Source organism: Petaurus breviceps, unplaced genomic scaffold (assembly GCF_028583685.1).
Source record: "Petaurus breviceps papuanus isolate PSGF00001 unplaced genomic scaffold, PetGlider_PUasm1.0 174, whole genome shotgun sequence".
NCBI lineage: Eukaryota > Metazoa > Chordata > Mammalia > Diprotodontia > Petauridae > Petaurus > Petaurus breviceps.
The window spans coordinates 21,855,766-21,874,572 of NW_027185761.1; the positions used below are offsets into that span (position 1 = coordinate 21,855,766).

Consider the following 18,807-nt stretch of genomic DNA (forward strand, 5'->3'; position numbering starts at 1 on the left):
CAACAAAAAAAAGATTGTTAATATCTTGGGTGGAGGGGAGGGGAGGGATAGAATTTGGGACTCAAAACTTTTAAAAATGTTTAAAAATTGTTTTAACATGTAATTGGAATAAAAAAATAAAATGTTAGACTTTGAAAGTGATTGTTATAAACTTTTACATGTAATTAGTATTTAATTAATTGAATGTAATAATTAAAAAAACAAATTACCAGCACCCATGCAAATCAGTATATTCTCCCCAAATTAGTTGACTACTCTTCCGTCTTCCCCGATAGAATTTTTTTTTTAAATTAAAAAATTTTTAAAAATCAGCATTTCATGCCACAAATTCCTAGCAAGTTTGCCTTGGAATTGCAGGTAGTTGGATTTTGCAAGACGAGGACCCTAGTAACATCGATGCAGAATGCACCCATAACAATGCTGACAATGCTCATTTGAGATCCTTCTCATCTCAGGATCTTCATGAATGTGCCAGGGAGAAGCGGACATTAGGCCAAGATGTAGAGGACCTGAGTTTATGGGAACATTTTATCCCTTGGGGAGTCTTGTTATATAAGTCCTCTTGTCTATGAAGGAAGGGGATCCAGTACCTACCAGGGCTGCTGACTGACAGCTTGAATTTAATGCCTGCAAATTGCTTTTCTCTTTGGAAATGGAAATATGGTAGCTGCCTTTAGGCTTCTCCCCTGAAACCTTCCCTTATTATATCAATCAATCAACTTCCTTTTCATCATTTTTTTTTCTTTTTGGAGGGCAATTGGGGTTAAGTGACTTGCTCAAAGTCACACGCTCAAAGTCACACGGCTAGTAAGTGTGTCAAGTGTCTGAGGCCAGGTTTGTTTTGTAAAAATAATTTACACAATGACAATATTATAGACAAAAACAAACAATTTTGCAAGATGTTAGAGCTCTGATGGGTGTAATGATATGTCATGAGACCTGAAGACAAAAGATAGTCAGGTCACCTATCTCCTACCAGAGATGGACTTAAATTCTAGACTGAGACACACATTTCTGGACATGGCCAACATCAGGATTTGTTTTGTTGAACCATCCATATTTATTATGAGGGCTTTATTTTTCCTTTTGTTGTCTTATTGTTCAATCGGATGGGGGCTAATGAGATGGCTGGATAATAAATGTTTGTATAAATGAATTATTTTTTAAAAAGCATTTCATTCTTTAGAGCACAAAGCTGCCCAAGAGGCTCTCCTCCAATTTCTCTTGCCCATATTGAGTCCATACCAGTCTTTGAGAAATGCAACAACAGAAACAATTTTGTTAATCCTCTGACTATACATGTAAAGCAAAGCCTAAAGAAGGGAGATGGATGCTCCCCACAGCATCTCTCCCAGAGCCTAGCACAGTGTTCTGCATCCAGTGGAAACTTAATAACTATTTGCTGAATGAATACATGAATTGTCATTGCAATCCCTGCATTTATTGCAATCCAGTGGGAATTAAAAAAAAATTAGTTAAATGAATATAGAAACTGTTGTTGCAATCTATTATATATACATAAATATAAATTTATATACACATATAAATATAACTATACGCACAAATATAAATATAACTATATATGCATATAGAAATATAACTATATGCTCATATATATATATATAAAATGTTTAAAATCAACTGTTGGAAAATGAAAGGAGCAGGAGCACGCAAAACCCTTTACCCATCCACGTGGGTGACTCAGCTCTTCCCAGTTTAGGTCCATCCCAACCGCTAGTGGGAGGACGACTGTAGAGAGGAGATACTGGCGGAAGTGCTTCTCAGACTCGTCCGGCTCTTGTGAACGACTTCAACTCCTGGCGGAAGGAAGTACCTTCCTATCAGGTCCTGGAAGTTGAAAAATTACAACATAAAGTTTTAAATCAAGAATCCGTGCTCTTTCTTAAGGACTCTGACCATAGTTCTGGTAAGTGATAAGATTGATATAGTCTCTATCTTTCAGAATTTTTTTCTCTAGACAACTTGATCCTTCTAGAGTACTCGGCGGCGGCGCGTCTCCTTTCCCCTTACAGGACTCGGACGTAAAGTCCCATCAGCCCCTGTGCTACGTCTTTCCTTCTCTCTCTTTCTGTCGGCGCTTCCAGTGGAGGGACCGCTGTCTCTTCGCCGGTAAGTCAATCCGTCGCCATCCTCGCCCCATCGGTGACCCCAAGGGTCGCCCTTCCCAGGAAGCAGCAGCCGGTGGGCCCCGGAGGGGACGAGCCGGGCGCCGTTTGGGGAAGGGAGCCCCCAGACCCTCCGTGACTCGGTGACCCCCAAAGGCCCAGGTCTCCCCTCCTCCGCCTGCCTTTTCCCCCGGGGACCCGCCGCCCTCCTCCCGGCCCTGGCGCCCGTGGACCTCCTCGGATCGCATCTGGAGAGCTCCCCGTGCTCTTCCAGCTTCGGCTACGGGAGGGAGAGTGAGGCCGCAGAGGAAACCCATTCCGCTCCTAGCGCGGCCCGTGGCTGGCGAGCGGAAGATAATCTGCGACAAATGGCCGGGCCCCGGGCGGGGGTCTCCCGTGCAGCCGCCCCCCGTGGTCACGGCCCAGCTTTTCTTTTGCAGGCGCCATGCCCGCCCTCAGACCCCTCGTGAAGCCTAAAATCGTCAAGAAGAGGACCAAGAAGTTCATCCGGCACCAGTCCGACAGATATGTCAAGATCAAGGTACGGCGCTGAGGCCTCCTACCTGCGCTAGTGCGGCAGGGGTCCTCGCCCAGTTTACTGAGCGCCTGCTGCATGCGCGGCGCGGGGCTGCAGAATCCCCGCCCTGGGTCCGAGCTTGAGGTGACGTGTTGCCGTGTAGCCGCAGATGCGCCCCCAGCGTGATGGGATTTTGTAAAGATGCTGTGTATTCCAGGCCCCCTCCCGCCTGACACTGGGCAAGCCGCTTAACCTGCGCCTGCCTCGGTTTCCTCAGCTGTCCAAAGGGAATGATCGGAACACCGATCTCCAGTGAAGTAGAGGGCTCAGCACGTAGCAGGCCCTTAGCAAAGACCAGCTTCCTTGCCCCCACCTCCCCCCTACATGAGCTGCAGTTTTTGTAGGACCCCGTCTCATGATTGTTTTCATCTGGTGCTTGTTTACCTCGGCACCTGAAAATTGTGTGTGAAGTAGATGCACCTGTGGAAAAATATGTGAGAACTGAACCATTTTCCTGAAGTTAAGGGAGGCCTTTTAAAGAAAAATCCATTAGGTTGGATTTGCAGCCTGGTTTATTATGTTAAATTGTGCTTGGAGGAAGGGGGGAAATATTATTGGGGTTTTTTTCCAGTTACATGTAAAAACTGTTTAAACATTCGATTTTTAAAATTTTTGAGTTTTTAATTCTCTCCCTTTCCCTCCTCCCTCCCTGAGACTATAAGCAGTTTGATATAGGTTATACCTGTGCGGTCATGTAAAACTTTTTAGTCATGTGAAAGAAAACACAGGCCATAAAAAGGGGGAAAATAGTGTGCTTTGATCTGCATTCAGCCTCCCATCAGTTCTTTCCTTTGGCACTGGATAGCATCTTTGATCATGAGTCCTTTGGCATTGTCTTGGATGACTATTGCTGAGAAGAGCTAAATTATTTTTGGTTCTTCATCAGACAATATTGCTGTTAGTGTATAATGAAAATTCCCAGCTTTCTCTTTTCCTTCTAATCTTTGTTGCATTGGATTTGTGCAAAAACTTTCAGCATACATCTTGTACTGCTGTGTCTTGTTTGGTTCTAAATTCTTCCCTTAGCCACAGATCTAATAGGTAAACTACTCCGTGTTGCCCAGTTAATTGCTTATGTCTAAATCATGTTCCCATTTTGACCTTATCTTGATATGTGGTATAAGATGGTCTCTACCTACTTTCTGCCATACTGTTTTCTAGTTTTTCTAGCAGTTTTTGTTACATAGTTTTTTTTTTTCCCTAAAAGCTTGGGACTTTGGGTTGATCAAATAGATTACTGAGTCATTTGCTACTCCATATACCTAATCTATTCTTCTGATCCAGCACTCTATTTCTTAGCCAGTATTGTTTTGATGATTAACCACTTTGTAATACAGTTGGAGATGTGGTATGGTGAGGCCATCTTCACATTATTTTAAAAAAATTCTCTTAGTATTCTTGACTGTTCTTCCAGATGAATTATTTTTTTCTAGCCCTACAAAATTAATTTTTTGTTAGTTTTGATTAGTATGGCATTTAGGTAAAATTGTTGTTTTTTTATATTGGATGGGCTTACCCATGAGCAATTAATATTTTTCCATTTGTTTAAATCTGACTATTTGTGTGAAAAGCGTTTTTTTTTTTTTAATTATATTCATATAGTTCCTGGGTTTGTCTTGGTAGGCAGGATCTGGGAGGCCTTTCTTAGCAGAATAGAGTGGCAGGAGTGTGGGATTGTAGGACCTTGGTTTTCCCATGTTCTGCCACTTAACTCAGTTTCCTCATCTGTCCAATAAGAAGATTGGACTCGATAACTTTCTGCTCTAAAAACACATGCTTTTGTTCTTCCAAGTAAGGTGTTCTTTGAATCATGAATGACCACTTTGTGTCAGGCCCTAGAGAAGAATAGACACATGTTCCTTGCTTCTAGGTTATTGTTGTTTTTAATAGGGAGATGCAGTACAAGGGAAGTGAAGAAAACGGAAACATTTTGGTCTGGGGTTATGCCTGGAGATTGGGGGCAGTCGCATGGTTACACTTATTCCCATAATATGGTTTGGATGCTACCATTTCAAGAGATAGAGATGGAAAGTGGGCAGGCCTGCTAGGTAGGTGTCTTCTTGGAGGTTAGGCTCTGGTTTTCCTGGTGAATGACAGGATGGGGCATGAAGTATGCTTTGGGCCTGGGTAGTTAGGTGAGTGTTCATTTTACCCACCATTGAGGCTATCTCAGCTCCAGGGTATTGAGGCTTGGTCTCTGGGGTTCTGGGAGTGGTAAAGCAGTCTTTTGGAGCCTTGGTAAGATCTGATAACTGAGTTTTGGGCCAGTGATTGGAGTCTTTGGTGTCACACGTTGGTTACCTGTATTTCTTTTTTAATCACAGAGAAACTGGCGTAAACCAAGAGGCATTGACAACAGGGTGCGAAGGCGATTCAAGGGCCAGATCTTGATGCCCAATATTGGTTATGGAAGCAATAAGAAGACAAAACACATGCTGCCAAGTGGATTCAGGAAGTTTTTGGTGCACAATGTCAAAGAGCTAGAAGTCCTTCTGATGTGCAACAAGTAAGTTAATGTGAACATCAACACCTTCCTGTGCTTGGCTGCCCAAGGTTTCCTAACCTGTAGATTTAGTGTTTGCCAAATTCTTATGGAAACTGGTTTGTGTATTGTGACTAGGAGTCCATGAGACTGATAGCTTTCCCTTTTAAATATGAAACTTTTAAAATTTACACTTCTGCTTTGGGGTACTCAGGGCCTTACCTGACTGATCCCCTTTCCTTGTGGTTTGAAATGGGATAAAGTTGATTTAGGGAAGATTTTGTAGCTATTTAGTGGGAGAATAGGGTCTTCTGACTTCCCAGGAATGAAAGCAACCTATTTTTTGATTTAGTGATACAGCCATTTTTACAGTCATCCTGGTTTGAAACTTTGGCAGTCATTAGCCTGCCGGTCCTGGCTATTTCTTTGTATACTCCCCTCCACTTCGTCTTTCTTGGTGCCAGACTAATCTTTTTGTGTGTGCGCCACTATTGCAGGGATTTGCCTTAAATGCTTACTATGAAGGTATGTGTAATGGTGTTGAGACAAGGCAGCTAGAACAGGGCAGGACCGCATATGGTCTGAAAAGCAAGATGTCTTGGCTTTAAGGATCTTGAAGAACTAGTAGCTTCCTGAGTTCTTTGAGAGGGGATGGGCTATAATAGCGACTTTACATGAAGTGAAGTATCAACTAAAGCCATTTAAATGTCTCTTTGGGCTTTTCCTGTCTCTTAATTAAACCAATTGTATTTCCTGGCTTCTAGTGACATTTTATGAGGAAATCTTTGTTTAAAAATAAATGTAACTGGGGTGGCTAGGTTGCACAGAGCACTGGCCCTGGAGTCAGGAGGAGCTAAGTTCAAATCTAGCCTCAGACACTTAATTAAAAAAAAAAAAAACACCTTAGCCATATGACCTTGGGCGAGTCACTTAACCCCAAATTACCCTCCAAAAAAGCAAAAAAAATATATATGTAAAACTGCTTAGCACTGGGCTTGGCCCATGGGTGCAGATAAATGGTTACCTTTATGCTTAGGTGTTGGTCATCTGGCTTGTTTTAATCTGTTTATTTGATCTTTTTACAGATCTTATTGTGCTGAGATTGCTCACAACGTTTCCTCTAAGAATCGGAAAGTTATTGTTGAGAGAGCAGCTCAGCTGGCCATCAAGATCACCAATCCAAACGCTAGACTGAGGAGTGAAGAAAATGAGTAAAAAGCTTTGCACACTTTTATTTGTGTTAAATAAAGTCGTAAACTACTACCATTTGTTTTTGTGGAGGTTGTAGAGGGAATTTGAATTTGTTTGGTATTTCTGCTGTTATAGATGATTAAGAATGCTTCTCTTTTTCCTTGTTTTTATAAATGATGACTAGGAACAATCTGGTTCCAGTTTCTATTACCTGCCTTTTTTCTGCTAGATCATAATTAAATCTGAAGGAGGTCCCCTTTCTTGCCTAGGTTTTGGTGCAAAGTTGCTCAATATCTCCAACCCCCTTTTTCATAAATACCTTCTTTGATACTCACAGATGTAAAGGAGGGTGGATCGAGGTATGCAGTGCCTTAACTTTGGGGACTTAACTGTTAGTGCTTTTTGAAGGATGAGTTTGGAGAGAAACTGCAATGGAAGCAGGTATTTTGCCTTTTATTCATTGTCTTTGTCAAACAATAGAAACCCAACACCCCAAATTATGTAAATAATAAACTAGCAGAGTGGGCCTCAGAAAAAGACAACCCTGACCCTCCATGTCTGACAAGCCTTATATGGCTTGGGGGAGAGTCCTATAGTAGAAAGCTGGTCACAGGAACTGAAGCTTATCAATTAGGATCCTGTTCTGAGGAGATAAATAACATTCCTGCAAACAGCTTCTAAAAACCATTGCAATCTAGAAGGGAGCCCTAATTGTGACCACATAGGGTGCTTTAAGATGATACACACACATAGGGAAACACTTCCCAGGATCCCATGGCCATTATCAGGCAGGATTCAATTCCCAGTCTAGCCACTATATGCAGGAGTGTAGACATCGTACTTCACCCTCTACCGCTGCCCTATCTCCTCATAACTCCAGATCCTTAAATACTGCCTTAAATTTGCTAGCTAAGCTCATGAAATAATACTTGTTCTATTTAGGATTAGGAGATGCCCCTTAAGCAAGGAAATCACCTTTAAAGTGAACTCTTACCCTACCCGATTTTCCAAAATTATTTTCCTCCCTTTTGTCTCCCTAATCAAAATTCTCTCATACTCAATTATCAGCCATCCATGGAATCAGTACTATCAGAATCTAGAGGAACAGGTTTTTAAAACCAATTCATACTTGATAGGAAATGCTTGGCAAGGACCTAACTTTACTAGAGTGTATTTAATTTTTTAAAGAATGTTCAATTTGCCTAATTGAGTAATTCGTTAAAAAATTTCAAGCAATAAAGGGAAAGGAGGGCTCAGTATGGAAGGGAGTCTTGTCTCCCCAAAGGGAAGCTCCCTTAAGTTACCAATCTTGCTTTTTTCACAGTGTCTTCCACTCAGAGATCTGAGTCTCTAAAAGTGGAACATAGGGACATTTCAGGTAATGTGCAACATAGAAACTCTAAAAACCCTCATTTTTATATAAAGACAAAAACCCAGAAGTGTATTTCCCCCCCCAGTGACCCTGCTTAATAGTCTCAAACATGTCCTTGAACTGAAAGGGCTTAGTTATTCCCCCACATTCTGCTCGACCCTTCCAGCTCTGGCCTCTGTGCCATCAGGTTGGGGTCTCTGGAGAAAGAACTGGGATAGCACCATTCTGGGCACCCAAGATCCCCAATGGAGGCCAAGACAAAAGACAAGTGGGTGTGCCCCAGGGTGTAGCATGTGATGCTCTTAGGAATCTGTTCCACTAATAGAGGGATTATACTTGACCAGAAAAGCAGAGGCTGTTAACTTAGATCCATTGACTCTGGAGCGTATAAGGAAGCTGAGTCCTTCTGAATACTTTCAAAGAGAGCTGCCATTTCAGGGTTGGATCTGATTTGGGAAGAGAATTCTGCCATCACTGGGCTCTTTTCCACCTCTGGTATGGTCAGTAAGGCAGCCACAGCTCTCATAGCCGAGCGCTTAAGTTCATCTTGCTTTTCAAATTCTTGTTTGACTGAACCAGCTTTTACCTAAAATGGGAAATAAGAAACGCATCACTATCACTCAAAAGGGACTGCTGATGAACTGATGATAGTTCTCATTGTTGCAACTAGCCAGCTGCTGACCAGCTCTGTAATTTTCCATTTTTGTGTTTGGGCCTTGTTTTCCTCCTGTAACCTGAAAGGGATGAATGTCTTCTACTTCGTGTTCTGATTTCTCCATGGCAACTGGGATGTCCACAGGGGACATGAGAAAAAGAGCCAGAAACAAAAGTGGGTAGCACATCAATTGGGGTATGGTGAATCTGAATAATGACATACTCTTGCAGTTAGGAAATAAGTAAGGAATTCAGAAATGGGGAATGATTTGTATGAACTAATGCAAAATCAAGATAATCAAAATAAGCCTATTGATTATAACTACTTTTAAAAAATTTACTTATGTTGAAAAAACACCAATGAACAGGTAAGGAAGCATGAGGACTACCCAGTATATATCGAATCTATCAGATGATGGCCTCTGGTGTAAGATTTTGGTGGCTGCACACAAGGAAGAATTCCATCTGGAATGGGGATTAGTGGACAATAACTGATGTTAAGCTAAAAGGGGTCAATGAAACAGCTTCTGGGCAGGTTGTGGAGCAGTGTCAGCCTGAGAATCAAAACGGAATAACCAGTCCACTAAAAGGCAAGGGACAGAGTCCACGAGGAAATCACCCTATGGGCATTTGTCAGATCAAATAATGAACGACACTGAGTAAAGTGAATGGCGTTAGCTGTCCTTGGTAAAGCCCTTCATGTACATTACATCCTGGAGTCAGGAAGACTCAAGGTCATAGCCAGCCTCACATACCAGCTCTGTGACCCTGAGTAAGTCACTTAACCCTTGTCTGCCTGTTTCCTCCACTGTAACAGCCCCTGCCTCCCAGGGTTGTGTGGATCAAATAAGATACTGTTTGTAAGGCACTTATTAAGTGCAGTGCCTGGCACATAGTAGGGGCTTATTCCTTCCCCTTAGGACTCATCCCTGTGAGGTAGGTGCAGTTCTCATGAAAAAACCGAGGCCCCAACATTTTAAGTGATCTGCCCCCAGATAATGACACAGTAGGTGCAGCTTATGCAACAGGTATCTTAGGCAGGATTTGAATGCAGGTCTTGACACTTAAGTCCAATAAGCCACCTACTAAGCCACACAGCCCCTCATCCACAAAATCCTAGAATAATAGATCTCCCTGTTAAGCCTGAAGCTTACAAAAAGCAAGTCCTATCTCATCCAGTGGCTCAGCTTGGAGGCTGTGCGCCATTCCTCTTCTATGGCCCTCCACTCCAGTGGGTGGCAGCCCACTTCAGAAGCATTGTGGCATAACAGAGAGGACTGATCTTTAAGCCAGGAAGACCCTGAGCAAGTCACTTGTGATCTAGTGTGCCCTAGCTAGCTCTCTAAGGCTAACAGGTGCAGCAAAGTATGTAGCAAATGTTGGAAGGAGTTCCTTCATCTGGTGAGCTCCCTGTGCCATTGAAACTGCAAGTCTGCTCCCTAACCCAGTCCTGACATAGTCTTAATACTGCTTCCTGAATACACTGTCAACATCCTTGCCTCCATACCCTCAAGAGTCTTGAATGTCTCAGGCCTTCTCCTCCTAGTTCACTGCAGAGACCAGGCTCAAGCCACACCGTTTCCGTGGGATAGCCCCCTAACCACACCATCATCTTAGACACTAGGTTGTTTTGCTGGTTCCATCCTCCCAGGCCCAGGGCCAAAGTGCTACCATCAGGGAGGGAGTAACTTACCTTGGAGGTGCAGGTGGCTCGAAGTGGTTCCACCAGGCGATCCAGCCTCTGCAGAACAGTGTTGGGACACAGAGTGGACAGCCGGGCCAACATGATGAAAGTCAGCATCTTCCAAGCAGGGGAAAAAAGAGATTGGTTGTGAAAGGACAAACAGAATTCTAGCTGTCCCCAGTACCAATCTACTTCCCCAAAGAATCCACATTCTTCCTGCTTCCTCCCCCACAGCTCGGCTGGTGAAAGCTATGAAACCATCCTGATTCTGTGGACTCTAGAGAAAGGAAGGGGCTCATGGGGTCTAAAGCGCAAGAGGAAGGATTCTGTTTAAAAACCCTTCACACATCTGCAGTGTTGGAGACTGGATTTGAAATAAGGTCTTGACTCCAGGCCCAGCACTCCCTCCACTGAACCACTCGGGGGTGAGAAACCTGCAGCCTCCAGGCCACATTGTGGCCCTTTAGGTCCTCAAGTGTGGTCCTTTGACTGGATCCAAACTTTGCAGAACAAATCCCAAGGATTTGTTCTGTAAAACTTGGACTTGGTCAAAAGTCTGCAAGTTCCCCACCTCTGACCTAGCTGCTTCTAATTTTTAAAAACAATTTCTCTCACAAGAAAGAAAACAATTGCTCTAGAAAAATGTTTTTTTGTTTGTTTGTTTTGTTTTCTTTGAGACTGGCTCTTCCTCTGAGTTCAAATCCAGCCTCAGATGCTGACTAGCCATGTGACACTGGGCAAGTCACTTAACCCTTGCTTGCCTCAGTTTCCTCGTCTGTAAAATGAGCTGGAGAAGGATGTGGCAAACCACTCCAGTATGTCTGCCAAGAAAACCCCAAATGGGGTCAGGAAGAGTCAAACACAACTGAAAAATGACTAAACAAAACTCTCTTACCAAAGCTGGAGGTGCAGCGGCTGACCGAACTTCTGATTTGGCAGAGGAGCTCAGACCTGCTCCAACAGCTGGAGCTGTTTTGTTCTTCCTTAAACAGCCTGGGGGCACCCTGCTGCCCAGGGGGCCTGATTGTAGTGTGGACCTAGTCGGTTTTAGCTGGGGATCACCAGGAGCTGGGGTCAAAGTATGTGCCACCACACATACTAGGAAAAGTTATAGGATAGACCCACTGTACCCATGTATCTGAACTGGGAAATCAGCTTTGCCACTTACTATCTGTGACTGGCTTCCACTATCTGTGACTGGCATGAAGCCATGCCTTTTAAACTCTAGGCCTTGGTTTCCTTATTTGAACTTGAGCTAAGGTGCATTCTAGCTCAAAATCTATGACTAATCCTATTTCTGAAGATCAAGTGACTCCGGCCCATCTCCTGACTCAAATGCCTTCCCCTGAAACTCCAGAAATGATAAAGGTGGTGATGTGGAGAGGATAGAGCATAACTCCCCTTCCCCCCCTCCAAAAAAAAAGCTGAAAAAAGCTGTGTGGCATTGTGGATCGAGTCCTGGAGTCAGGAGGACCTGAGTTCAAATACAGCCTCAGATACTACTTATAGTGTGACCCTGATCAAGTCACTTAACTCCAACTGCCTTCAAAAAAGAAAAGATACGTAAAGATGATACGGGTTTTCAAAGTGAAGAATTGTCTGCAAGTTAGCTCCCTGTCCCTGGAAGTCCTCAAGCAGGAGCTGGATGGACATCTGTTGGGCAATCTCCAGATGGTTGGCTTCCATTCATTCTAAGCTGAACAAGTCCCCTCCCAGCTCTGTGATTCTCATACATAGTGTTAGCAACTGTGTGGGGATGAGAGGACAAAGCCTGAATAAGAACACTGGATTTTAGAGCTGGAAGGAGCGGTAGAGATCATTTCACCCAAGACACATACATACCTATGTACCCACACGCTATATGTGTACACATGTATGTGCATCTAATGTGTATACATGCATATACATGTGTAAGACACACATGCATATACGTGTATCTATTCCTGTAGAAATAGTCTCTTAATGAACATTCCCTTCACTCCATTTTTTGGGAGAGGGAAGAGGTTCTGGGTATGGAACAATATATCGTCTGAATCAGCTGACGTTTGGTTAAATTGTTCTGAACTCTTCCCGCCTCCCCTACTTTTTTTTTTTGTTTATTCTTTGTCATGAGGAATGGTTCAGTGGGTACAGGAAGGGGAAGAGGTAACTGGAAATGAAGGTAATAGGAAAACAAAGCTATTCATTAAAAAAAAAAATTTTAAATAAACTGAAATTGGGAAAGATGTTAGAACAGAGAATATCAGAAGCAGATTGGAATAGAATGTCAAAAACCTTGATTCAAACCTTGGAACAGAATGTCAAAGTTGGAACAGGACCTGTAGTTTTGGTTGAGAAGTAATGGTATCAGTGACTAACAAAGGTAGTTACACTCATGGAAGGGGAATCTGGGATGCCAGCCTTACCCTAATGTCATAGTGGTCTTTCAGTCCATCCTCCACGTGGTTTAAATACTCATAGATGTCCAGTCGGTCCAGGCAGCTCTCCAGGAGTGTGTACATGCATTCAAAGGCAGCTTTCCTGACATCCAGCCCATCATCCACGGTGTGCTTGAATGGCCCCATCTCCACCTGTGGAGAAGTCAAACCAAAATTTGAGGGGAGGGCAGATTTTGCACTGGGAATGGTTCCGTTGGTAGCCAAAGTGACCACTGGGGGGCAGTGCTGGCCCAGAAAGCTCTATCAGTGTCCTAAACTCAAAGAACACAGAATGTCAGAGGTGAAAAGTCCCTTCACCTGTCACATTTAGTATAGTCTATACAAAAAAAGGACTCAACAATACAATACCTCCATCCAGAACAGGGTCACTGAAGACTTCCAGGGATGGGGAACTCACCATTTTTCTTTTTCTTTATGAATTTACTTCTATTATTTAAAAATTTCAAATATTTTATTTTCCCCCAATTACATGTAAAAACAATTATTAACATTCGTTTTAAAATTTTGAGCTCCAAATTATTTTCCCTCCCTTCCTCCATTGAGAAGGTAAGCAATTTGATATAGGTTATATATGTGCAGTCATGCAAAACATATTTCCATCTAACATTCATTTTAAAGATTGAGTTTGAAATTCTTTCCCTCTTTTAACCTTTCCCCCACACATTGAGAAGGCAAGCAAATAAGTCAGTTATATATGTGAAATCATGCAAAACATTTCCATATTACCCATGTTGCAGAAAGAGGACAAGAAAAAAATAAAGTGAAAAAATTATACTTAAATCTGCACTTGGAGTTCATCAATTCTCACTCTAGGGGTAAAAAGCATTTTTCATCATAAGTCCTTTGGAATTGTCTTGGATCATTGTATTTTTCAGAATAACTGAATCATTCACAGTTCATCATTATAATATTGTTGTTACTGCATACAATGATCTCCTGGTTCTGCTCACTTCATTCTGCATCAATTCATGTCTTCCCAGGTTTTTCGGAAAGTATCCTGCTTGTCATTTCTTGTAACACAATAATATTCCATCACAATCATGTACCATAACTTGTTCAGCCATTCCCCAATTAATGGGTATCCTCTCAATTTCCAATTCTTTGCCTCCACAAAATGAGCTGCTATAAATATTTTTGTACATACAGATTCTTTTCTCTTTTCTTTGATCTCTTTGGGATACAGACCTAGTAGGAGTATTACTCAGTCAAAGGGTTTGCATGGTTTTATAGCCCTTTGGGCATAGTTCCAAATTGTTCTTCAGAATGGTTGGACCCGTTCTCAACTCTACCAACAATGCATCACTGTCCCAATTTTTCCCTATCCCCTCCATTATTGATCATTTTCCTTTTCTGTCATGTCAGTCAATATGACAGAAGTGAGGTAGTATTTCAAAGTTGTTTTAATTTGCATTTATCTAATAGTGATTTAGAACATTTTTTCTTATGACTATAGATAACTTGGATTTCTTCTTCTGCAAACTGTCTGTTCATATCCTTTGACCATTTGTCAATTAGTGAATGGCTCTTATCTTTTATATATCTGACTCAGTTCCCAATAAATTTGAGAAACAAGGCCTTTACTAGAGAAACTTGCTATAAAATTTCTCCCAGTTTCCTGCTTTCCTTTTAATTTTGCCTGTGTTGGTTTTGTTTGTACCTTTAAGAATCTGGATGTTGTGCCATTTGGTACATATCTGTTTTGTACTGACATTACTTTATTTTTTATTGAGGAAAAATGTAGTTTCTCTGATTATCTCTCTAGGTCTGTTTTGTTTTTTGCTTTGTCTTGCTACCCCTGCCCTTTTTATCTCAGCTGAAGTATAACAGATAACTGCTCCAGTCTCTTATTTTATTTGCTTTTTGGAGGGGGGGAGGAGATAGGGCAATTGGGGTTAAGTGACTTGCCCAAGGTCACACGACTAGTTTTGTGTGCGAGTGTTGTGTCTGAGGCCAAATTTGAACTCAGGTCGTCCTGACTTCAGGGCCAGTACTCTATTCACTGCGCCACCTAGCTGCCCCTCCAGTCTCTTATTTTAACTGTAAGTGTCTTGGTTTCAAATGTGTCTCTTGTAAAAAACATATTTTTGGATTCTGATTTGTGATCCATTCTGTTATTTGCTTCCATTTAATTGGTGATTTTATCCTATTCATATTCACAGTTATGATTATTAACTATGCATTTCCCTCTATCTGATTTTCTTCTGTTTATCTCTTTACCCTGTCCTCAAGTTTGTTTTGCTTCTGACCACTGATTCCCTTAATCTGCCCTCTTTTATATCCTTCCCCACCTTTTTCTTACCCCCTTTTCCTCCTCCTGCCCTGTTGAATAAGACAGACTTCTATACACAACTCCATATGTGTGTGTGTGCGCGTGCATGTGTTTTCTTCCCTCTTTGAACCAGTTCCAGTGAGAGTAAGGTCAAGTGTTGCCAGCCACCCCCATCCATTTTCCCTTCCATTGTAAAGTCCTTCCTTGCAAGACTCTTTTATCTAAGATAATTTTCCCCATTCTTCCTTTCCCTTTCCTCATCTCCCAGTGTATCCCTCTTTTTCACTCCTTTATTTTTTTGGGGGGTGGGGAGGGGAGATCATCCCAATATAATTGACTCAGACATGTGCCCTCTGTCTATGTAGATGCTTTCTAGCTGCCCTAATAATGATAAAGTTTTTGGGAGTTACATGTCTCATCTTCCCATATAGGAATGTGAATAGTTCAACCTTATTAAGTCCCTTATGATTTCTCTTTCATGTTTACCTTTTTGTGCTTCTTGTGAATCTTGTGTTTGAATGTCAAATTTTTTCTTCAATTCTGGTTTTCTCATCAAGTTCCCAATTTCATTAAATATCCATTATCCTCCCTGCAGGATTATACTCAGTTGTGCTGGATAGCTCCTTTGCCCTCTGGAATATCATATTCCAACCCTCTACTCCTTTAATGTGGAATTTGCTACATTTTGTGTGATCCTGGCTATGGCTCCACAATATTTGAATGGTTTCTTTATGGATACTTGCAAATTTTCCCTTAACCTAGGGGTGCTGGAATTTAGCTATAATATTCCTGGGAGTTTTTGCTTTCAGATCTCTTTCAGGAGGTGATCAGTAGATTCTTCCAATTTCTATTTTGCCCGCTGGTTCCAGGATAGCAGAACAGGTTTCCTTTATACTTTCTTAAAACATGACATCTAGGCTCTTTTTTTGATCACAGATTTCAGGTAGTACAAGAATTCATAAATTATCTCTCCCCAATCTATTTTCAAAATCAGTTACTTTTCTGATGAGATATTCCACATTTTTCTATTTTTTCATTCTTTTGACTTTGTCTTATTGTTTCTTGATGTTTCACAGAATTATTGTCCATCTGTCCAATTCTAATTTTTAAGGAATTATTTGAGTGAGCCTTTGTACCTCTTTTTTCCATTTGGCTAATTCTGCTTTTTAAATTGTTATTTTCATCAATGAATTTTTGTGCCTCTTTTATCATTAGGCTAATTCTATTTTTTAAAGTGTTATTTTTCTTCAGTATTTTTGTGCCTCTTTTGCCAAGCTGTTAATTCTCTTTTCATAATTTTCTCGCATCACTCTCATTTATTTTCCCCAATTTTCTTCTACCACTCTGATTTTTAAAATAACTTTTTTTTTTTGGCTCTTCTAGCTGTCCCAGAAATTCTTATTGAGCTTGAGTCCAATTTACATTTTTCCCCTTTTGGAGCTTTGCTTGTAACTCTTTCATTTGAGCAATTTTGCAGTCCTGTAGAAACTTAACCCTTTGCTACTTCTCACACCATAGTAGCTTTTTTATAATCAGGTTTTTTTTCTTACTGTTTACTTATTTTTCCAGCCTATTTCTTGATTCTGAACTTTATGTCCACGCTGTGCTCTCTTCACCTGTTCACCCAGGCTTTTTTTAACTGCTTTATTCACAGACAGTTCTGGGGGTCTGCAAGTTTTCAGTGCTTCCAAGGTAGTGTGACACAGGGGAGAAATATAGTCACTGTTCTCTCTGGTTTTAATGTAGGAAGGGCCTCTGCTCCCCTGCAATTTCTCTGCCCTCGAGCTCCCAAAGCTGCTACTGCTGCTGCCTCCAGGGCACCACTGTTGCTACCCCATCCCAATATCACAGACCTTGCCTTCTTGTCTAAGCCTGGAAAAATGTCTCCCTGTGTCCTTTCTCCTGCTCCAGAACTTGATTTGAGGTGTTATTCAAAGTTGTTTGGAAGGGAGTATTGGAAGAGTTCAGCCGGGGTGCAGCGTCTGCTCCACCATCTCGGCTCTGCCCCGAACTCAAGGCATCCAACGTTATCTGGGGGCTTTTCCTCACATTTGAACTGAAATCATCTTTTCCGTATCTCTTCCACCCAGGGCTCCTCCTCAAGGGCCCAGGCAAAACAAGCCTGGTCCCAGTGAAACTCGACAGCCCTTTAATACCTGAAGAGCCCTCTCAGCTTCCTCCTTTTCTCTATCTCCAGGCCTCAGCACAGTGCCTGGGCACACAGCTGGCCTTTAATAAATGCTCACTGACTGACTCCTAAGTTTTCTCTTTTCTAAAATAAATACATGTGGTTTCGTCACCTAATGCTTGACTAATGACATTGCCTCTAGCCCTCCCCACATTCTTTTCTTCCTCTCTGGCAGACACCCGAGCTTGTCAATGTCCTTCTTAAGATCTGGCATATACAACTGAACAAAGTATTCCTGCTGTTGCTGGACCAGGGCACATTTAGAGATCTTTCCAGGTTTCTACCACAGAGGTGAACAGCAGCCAGCAGCATTTCCATGGTGCTTTACAAAGTCTCTCCTTTAATCCTCACAACAATCCCTGGGAGGTAGGTGCCATTGTTATTCCCATTTCACAGATGAAGAAACTAAGGCTTATGAGGTTAAATGACTTGCCCAAGGTAACACAGCTATTACGTGTCTGAAGCTGAATTCGAACTCAGATCTTCCCAATTCCAAATTCAGTGCTCTTACTTAGAATTCCACCTTGCCATTCCCCAGTGCCCAGGATGGTCGTGCCTTCCTCCACGTCCCCTGCCCCGTCCTCACCCTGCCAGCCCGCTGCCCACTGACCTCTCGGATGAGCTCCTTTCGGACCTTGGTCTCGGTGTACAAATGAGGAAGTGTGTTGTCCAGAAAGTCTCGGATGAGGGAGGGCTTGTTGTGAGCAGCAGAGTTGAGTAAGGCCAGAGCCACCCTTCGGACATTGAGGTCTGAGTCCTGAAGAGTCTTCAAGAAATCTCCTGAAGGAGAGCGTAAAGAAGGAGAAATTGAAAACAGCACACACACACACACACACACACACACACGAGGGGGAAGCCATGAACTATGCCTCAATTATCTGTACTGTATACCTAAGCAGTATATAACCTGGCTAATAAGAGTTGTATTCACAGGCTCAGATATAGTCAAATCAAGTCAACAGGCATTTATTCCGGTTCCTGATGTGTACCAGGCACCGTGCTAAGCACTGAGGACTCAAAGAAAGGCAGAAAACAGCCTCTCAAGGACCTCAGAGTCTCATGGGACTGGAAGGGACCTCAGAGGCCAGCCGATCCAACCCTCTCTCTTAAAGCAGGGAGACCTGAGGAGATGAAGTGATTCATTCTGGGGGACATGAGGAAGGAGCATCGGAGGTGGTGTTCACACTCTGATCTTCACTCCAAGGCCAGAGCTGTTACCACACTTTGTAATGACCCAGCAACTTTGGAGGCCCTCTCGCAAGAATGACACTCGGAATCCAAAAGGATCCTGACAGGCGGGAGCAATGAGTCAAGCGGAATGCGATGGCCTTTAATAGAGATGTGAAGTCCTATGCTTGAGTTTCCAAAGAATCAACTTCACAAGCAGAAGACAGGCATAGACATGGATAGGCAGTAATCTGAAAAAGATCTGAGGGTTTTAGTGGACCACAAGCTCACCAGAAGTCAACCAGGTGACCTGATATGGAAAGGATCAAATGAGATAATGAGTGAAAGCCTTAGGAAAAATGACAAACCCTGTACAAATATCATGATTTCAAAGATGAAGAGAGAGAGACAGCACAGTGTAGCAGATAGAAAGCTTGCCTCAAAGTCTGGAAGACAGGAGTTCAAGTCCCAGCTCTGACACATGTGACCCTGCCCTGGGCTTAATCTCTTAGTGCTCTGGGAAAACCTCTAAGACTGGAAGTTACAGAAAAGTGCCAACGTGCACTGATAGAGGGAGTTTCCTCCCCTGGGACTTCCATATCCAAGAATAAAGTTCTTGGCACCCTCTAAAGTTTCCACATCAGCAACTGAAATGATTT

General features: G+C 42.4%; 2 protein-coding genes and 1 non-coding gene across 5 annotated transcripts in view; 2 read left to right on the forward strand and 1 right to left on the reverse strand.

The window, feature by feature from the left end:
• Window positions 1-6,451, forward strand: part of RPL32 (ribosomal protein L32) — a 180,756-nt gene extending 174,305 nt beyond the window's left edge. Inside the window, exons 2-5 of one of the 3 annotated variants that reach the window (XM_069083895.1) lie at window positions 2,076-2,130; window positions 2,567-2,667; window positions 5,028-5,209; window positions 6,271-6,451. In XM_069083895.1, coding sequence (XP_068939996.1) covers window positions 2,572-2,667; window positions 5,028-5,209; window positions 6,271-6,400 — 408 coding nt within the window. In that variant the 5' untranslated portion in view covers window positions 2,076-2,130; window positions 2,567-2,571 and the 3' untranslated portion in view covers window positions 6,401-6,451. Of the gene's footprint in view, window positions 1-2,056; window positions 2,131-2,168; window positions 2,289-2,566; window positions 2,668-5,027; window positions 5,210-6,270 lie in introns of those variants that run through there. The other 2 variants (XM_069083896.1, XM_069083897.1) reach the window with 2 other exon arrangements.
• On the forward strand, window positions 2,357-2,496 carry LOC138158544 (small nucleolar RNA SNORA7). Its single transcript, XR_011167670.1, has one exon. It is a non-coding gene; the product is annotated as a small nucleolar RNA SNORA7 (small nucleolar RNA).
• A 352-nt stretch (window positions 6,452-6,803) lies between the features above and the next one.
• CAND2 (cullin associated and neddylation dissociated 2 (putative)) overlaps window positions 6,804-18,807 on the reverse strand; it is a 51,455-nt gene continuing 39,451 nt past the window's right edge. Inside the window, exons 12-15 of the mRNA XM_069083889.1 lie at window positions 17,592-17,761; window positions 12,492-12,656; window positions 10,096-10,203; window positions 6,804-8,334 (exon numbers count right to left, since the gene is read on the reverse strand). Of these exons, the coding sequence (XP_068939990.1) occupies window positions 8,107-8,334; window positions 10,096-10,203; window positions 12,492-12,656; window positions 17,592-17,761 (671 nt within the window). The 3' untranslated portion in view covers window positions 6,804-8,106. The remainder of the gene's footprint in view (window positions 8,335-10,095; window positions 10,204-12,491; window positions 12,657-17,591; window positions 17,762-18,807) is intronic.